Source organism: Lipophrys pholis (assembly GCF_963383615.2).
Source record: "Lipophrys pholis genome assembly, chromosome: 2".
Lineage (NCBI taxonomy): Eukaryota > Metazoa > Chordata > Actinopteri > Blenniiformes > Blenniidae > Lipophrys > Lipophrys pholis.
The window spans coordinates 24,840,238-24,846,731 of record NC_137636.1 but is presented as its reverse complement, the minus strand read 5'-3'; the positions used below and the strand labels follow the sequence as shown (position 1 = coordinate 24,846,731).

At 44.1% G+C, this 6,494-nt stretch overlaps 1 protein-coding gene across 1 annotated transcript; it reads right to left on the bottom strand.

Moving 5' to 3' along the window:
- Positions 1-3,553: 3,553 nt before the first annotated feature.
- On the bottom strand, positions 3,554-4,756 carry gjd6 (gap junction protein delta 6; the record flags this gene model as incomplete). Its single annotated transcript, XM_080458100.1, has 1 exon — positions 3,554-4,756. One exon carries the CDS (start codon positions 4,754-4,756, stop codon positions 3,554-3,556), a length of 1,203 nt encoding a protein of 400 aa, XP_080314226.1.
- Between the last annotated feature and the right edge of the window lie 1,738 nt (positions 4,757-6,494).

Sequence of the window (6,494 nt, the reverse complement as noted above, 5' to 3'; positions counted from 1 at the left end):
TTTCTACGCAGATGATCTGTTTCTATTCATTTTTTTTTTTTTTTTATTATTTCAACATTTCATGATTGGGAATCGTCAACAGTTGAACGTCATGAAATGTTCACTTTCTCCCTGGTTGCGACTATGTCGGTCAGCGACTCGGTCCATGAATCGGACGGTCCGCTGTCTGTGACTCAAATGGTCTCTGACTTGAACGTCTGCGACAGAGTCGGGTAGTCTGAGACTGGGACAGTCTGAGACTGGGACAATCTTCGCCAAAATGTTGCTCTGGGTTTTTTTCTGGGGTGTTTTTGGTTTTCTGGTTTCCAAATTGAGCGTGTTTGCTCAACCCAGACCTGTGAGGAGCCGAATGTCTCTCTGTGTTTACGTGCTCTGACCTTTGACCTGAAGACAGGGACCGCTGCCTTGTCCTCTTGCAACCACATGAAAGTGCTTCTTGAACTGTCGTCCGTAACGCACTGAAGCTTTAGGGTCTAATTGTCACACGTTTACGGACACTCACCTTTTTTTTTTTTTTTTCCGTCTGTGATGTATTTTTTTTTTCTCACTTCCACCTTGCACTTTGTGTTCTTGCCTGCGGGGTTTGAATCACTACTATATCAGAAATATAAAGTGTGAAAATGAGCCGGTAGATTTCTATAACCGCAGACGTTTGTATTGTGCTATGATGAATCCACTATCTGGAGTATTGTGACGTAGTTTGGGGGGATAATGGCCGTATCACACTATAAATCAAAAGTATATGATTCCGTTAGCTTGAGAGCTATTTCAGCTAGCCAGTGATGAGCAGTAGCCTTGTGGCACGGAGCTTTAAAGCACTCAGTAGTCTGGATTAGATTAATCCAAACAAGAAATACATATTGATTTGTATGTTTCATAGCTTCATTCCAGGATAACGTCCATCAAAAAACAGGACCAACGACACGATCATGTCTTACTTACTTCCTGACCAATCTGCAGATAAAGCGTTGTTTGACAGATTAAAAGGAGTTTACGAGGAGGAGATCCTCTTCTAAAAAGTGTCACAGCCACTTTTCTGTGTTTATTGTTCAAGTAAACAGGGGTGAAAATTCAAGAAAGAAATAGAGTGAATGCAACTGAGAAATTCAATCTGCAGCCTCATATTTGATACCAGCTGGAGACACGTGAACCTTACGTTGTCTTTAAGGTTCTAAACCCACTAGAAGTTTTATCTTCTTTGTGCGCCTTTTCAATTGTGTAAACATTCAATGGAATGAGCTTCATAAAATCTCATTCTCACGAGAAAAAGAAAATAACATTATTCAAATGAATGAAAATAAAAAACAAAGGCTCAGGATAAAAAATGTAGGCGTATACATCGAGATAATCCAAAAGTATAAGGTTCCCGTGTTGTATTTTACTGTTGCGCTGTTCATCTTGAATTGCACCTGAGGATCATGGGAAATGTCATATTTGTTGTGTCCTTAATGCCAAAATGAAGAAACTTAGATTTCTCTTCTGTCCACAGTGAGTACCTGTTAGATTATTACATATGATCGCTGTCTTACATTTCTGATCTGATGATTGTCATATTTATCTTCAATTCAAATAGAAATACAGGAAAAACTTCTACAATCAAACATTCCCCTTTTCTCAAGTCCGTATGTGAGGTTTTTATTACAGGAAGTGAATAGCTGCTGAATCCAAAGTCAGAATGTGCAACCGGGTGTCTTTCTTCTGTTAAAAAGAGAGAAGTGGCGTGAATGTACCAAATAAGTTTGCCTCACTGTTCTACTTTGTGTTTTTTATTGAACAGTTTTTAAACTTTCTCGCTGGAAATCCACTGAAGTCTTTTAAGAGCTGAGCTGTTAATGAGTCCCCAACAATATGAAGAGCCGAAACTCCCGTTATCGACTCAATGGCTCTTCTTCTTAATGTACACTGGTTTAGTTTCACCTTTTATCGTGTGACCAACTTCACTTTATTTAAAATAGAGAGAATAAGAAAAATGCATCGGATGCTTAATGTTAGCTTGCAGCTGCTTAGATGTTCAAGAATTTGCATGATGATTTTTTATTTTTTGTTTGTTTGTTTGTTTTTAAAGATTGTTATTCTAGAATTTGTACCCTGATGATCACAGTCCCCGAGGAATGTGTTTGACACAGTTTAGTTTTGCCGTTTTGCTTCTCAATAGACACATGAAAGACTGTATTTGAACTACACACTGACTGTCTTGATTTAGTTTACAGATTATGAACTGAAAGAACAATTAATCCGTGTCAACCAGTCATTTCTGCACTTGGTTTCACTGTTTGAATGGACGGATGACACTAAATTAAGATATTTCTCTCTCTCTCTCTCTCTCTCTCTCTCTCTCTCTCTCTCTCTCTCTCTCTCTCTCTCTCTCTCTCTCTCTCTCTCTCTCTCAACATTGTACCTCTGTTTTTTGCCTTTGCAGTTTCCTCCTCAGTATTTGTTTTACACCCCACATCTCTGCAAAGGAAAGTGGCTGCGCGGTTCTGTGTTTTTATTTCTTTTTCAGTAGCATAATTTATGCAAAAGGTGTTTTATAGATGTTGTAAATAATTATAATGATAAATATATTGCGTAAATAAATGAGAAGGAAATACTGAGTTGCCGTTCAGTCTTGTGTTTTACATCGTCGTTCTCAAATGTTTCCTTCACTTGTCTTTTAACGGTGTTCAGCGACGTTACAAGTGAATAACAGTGAGTCCTGTCTAGAATCCTTCAATTCAAAAGCACGTTATCATCATCTCTTACATCAGGGATGTCAAACACGTTTTAGTTCAGGGGCCACATGCAGCCCAAATATCATTTTGAGTGGGCCAGACTGGTAAATTAGTCCTATGACAACCTTTGAAATTTAAACTTTAAAGTTTTTCTTTGTTGTGATGAAAATGTCTCTATGTTCACAAAATCAAACGGTTACAACCAAGAATGACTGCAATCGCAACATAAAGCCAATCATAATGATAAATTATGCATGTTTTTATAACTCCCTTGACAACATGGCCTAGTTTGATAGCAACACCATCTTTCATGGCAGCATCACCAATACCTCAGCTCCGTGTCAGTGTTGTGTCTGCTAGTGTTAAGAAGTTCTGAACAAAAAATCTATGTTTTCCTTGAAAGTTTTACAATTTGTTTGGTTGTTTACTGAGCCAGATTAGAGCCTCTTGCGGTAAAGTTTTGGCTCATGGGCCTTATGTTTAATACCCCTGTGTGACATATTATATTCACCTTTTCCTCATATAAATAGTGCAAAAAAAAAGAAAAGAAAAGATGTGCTTAAACAAACAAACCTCCAGTATGCATCCCTGCACAACAAGATCTTTGAGGTCAGTTGTATCAAGAAAGCTGATGTAGAACTTCTTGTAGAGTTTATGAGCAGATTTTACTGGAACTTCTCCTGCTGAAGGAATATCCTTGATTTAGTGGGAGCACAAGGAGTTCATCCTGATTTATTTTTACTGTAAACATAAGCAGCACTCGTCACCTCCAACGTGTCTAGAGTAAATACAATAGAACAATATCACACATCAGTAACATTAAACCTCTCCAGAGTCTCAGATTAAATCCAGACCTCAGCACTCCTCTGCTTGGACCCTCCGCTCTCCCTCTTCATCCTCAGAGGCTGCCTCTCTCCTTTTTGGCTCTCATGTCCTTTTGGAAACCCTGTTCTGGTCATTCTGACCTCTTCGGTCTCCCTCATCCTCCCACAGTTGAGTGCACATGTCCAGTCAGGCTGGTGACCCACCACCAGGTCTAAAGTGGGCAGAGATGTAGTGCTGGTTACTTCCCTGTAGCCTAGTGATGACGTAAGAGAGGGACTATCTGCTGGGAAGGTTTCGTAGCCCTTCATACCTGCACACCCTGCCCAGGAAGCCCTCTCCCGCAGCTTCACCACCTGACGGATCTTCTTCCAGCCCAGGTGGTTGAGCTCCAGCAGGTTGAGCAGGATGCAGAAAACCCCAACGCAGAACATAAAGAGCAGGAAGATGGTCTTTTCTGTGGGCCTGGAGACGTAGCAGTCCACCGGCTGACTGCATGGGGACGAGGTACAGAGGAAGTGAACCGGCACCTGGAAGCCAAACAGCTTCCACTGGGCCAGGACGAAGCCCACCTCCAGGATGGCCCGTAAACACACGTGGAAGACGTAGCATTTGGATAGAACTCCTCCGGGAACGACCTGTCCGGGTGCACTCCCCTCCCTGAACGTACAAGCTCTGGCCTGGCTCAGTGAGGCGATGTTGTTGGGGTCTTCCCTCTGGAGGCTCTGGGCGGCGACGCCCTCCAATACATCCACCAGACTGTGACCCAGGTGCTTGTGGGAGCGGATGGAGCAGCTGTCGGAGTCGCAGCTTCGATCGTAAGCCGCCTGTCCACCGTCTCGCACTGCGTGTGGGCCTCCCTGCCCCGCGACGTCGCCCGCTGCCTGACCCGGCCTCTGGTTGGTGTTTTGCGGCAGCTTGGACAAGTTGTGCCACGTGTAGATGATGAAGCAGAGCGACGGCGTGGAGACACTGATGATGTGGAAGACCCAGAAGCGAGGCTGCGAGATGGGCGCAAAGGCGTCGTAGCAGACGGTGGAGCAGCCCGGCTGCAGCGTGTTGCACACAAACATCTCCTGCTCGTCGGTGTACACGTCCTCGGTCGCCACGGCGACAATGAGCAGCCGAAAGATGACCATGACGGTGAGCCACAGGCGGCCGATCATGGTGGAGTGCTGGTGGACCGCGTCCAGGAGCCGTTTGAGCAGAGTCCACTCTGTCATGGCGGCCTGTGGCTGCCGGCTGCCTCGAGGAGCGACGATCTGCCTGGAGTAGAGCAGTCTGCCCTGAACCGGTCCACCTCGGCTTCTCTCGCCAACCCACTCCTCTTCACCTTCTCCTTTGGTTTTAGAGACTTTTTATTGTCATTTCGGAGACTCTCCTCAAATAAGAGCGCCGACCGTTCATAACTGAAGTCCGTACGCAGCGTCCTCTATGTCTGAATGCTGGCCAGCCCTCGAAACCAGCAGAGTCATCGCGACATAGAGCCACCCATCTTTCACAGATAAGGATGTCCACTTGACATGAGTCACTTGGCATGCAAACTACTCTCTTGCCCTCAGGATCCATTTTAAAACCGGGAGACATCACCCTTCCTCGACTGGAGGGCCTGCTGATAGCGCCCACAGATAGAACATTCTTCACAGATTAGTCCCCCGAAAGCTAATGGACTCTTCCTTTAATGGAGAGGCACGTTTTAAATCATACAGAGCAGAGCATGGGAGTTGTCACATGATCAAGAAGTGTGTGACAGGATACACAACTGAGGGAAATCAGGGGAGAAAAATAGGCGGCCGGAGTTCGGCCTGGTGCCTGCTGAGATTTTCAGTTTCAGGGCTTGTTGTGACTGCTCCCCCCGAGCCACTTGCCAATCTTCTTATCTGTGTTTTAAAAAAAGCCCCTTGAAAGGTCTGCAAGCATCAAATCGTCGTGTCCCCCAGATAAAACACTTAGTGACCCCTTTCCTTACTTCAAACAGGCTGCGAGGCCAGTCTCTGTGCCCACTTTCTATTTCTGACATGAACACAACGATTTGGTGTCACAGCACACAAAATGTCCTTTATATCACAAATTAAATAAATTTCCTTCTGGCTCATCCATGTACAAATTGTGCTTTAATCTTGTATGTTGTGGTACTTCTTGAGGATATTGCCCTACCGTCATATCACACAAGGTCCTGCAATGGGCTTCTCTGTCTCCTCATACAACCTCTTTTATTTTACATTGTGGCACATGTGCAGTTTTCTTCCTTGTGCACAAGTAAACATGGATCTCTATTCACTCCTATTGATATTATGGAATGGCAGATTTTTCTTGAATATAGTGAAGCAAAAATGTGTGTGACACCCCCATGCAACAGAAGAGTTCATTTGGAATGTTTTGTTGGTATATTTGCCAGGGTTCTTGTTTGTCTCTGGTGTTTTTGGTGAGATTCTGACTCTGTCTCTCAGTTCAGGCTATTTGAACTTCCCCTCCTGGTGTCTGATTGCTGTCCCCCTCCCTTTCACCTGTCCCTGAGTGATTGTCGTCACCTGGTGGCTTTGGTATATAATGAGCGTCTCTTGTGTGTTCAGGTTGTCGGTCCGTCTGCGATTCAGTGTCTCTGTCACTTTGCTCTCCGGTGCTTACGGCGCTTCAGTGTGTTTTTATGCACTACACTCCCTTGAGTTAGTGGACGTTAGTTTTTCGATTTTTGGTTTCCATTTTTTTGACATCAAATTTGCTTTTCTACCAACAATGGTGGCGTCAGACATCTTGAATCCCCAAACCTGACAATATTATGAATATCGGGGCGCCACTGCCCTTTAATAAAGAGCATTTACTACTACATCTATTAACTTGACAAAACTGTTATCTGGGTAGAGAATGCTTTAAGAAGAATTTACCCCCGGGTCACTTTCCAGCTGTGATGGCAGGCTTTTCACTTCCCAGCATGAATTCTCACAACAGTGGGAAAGTCTG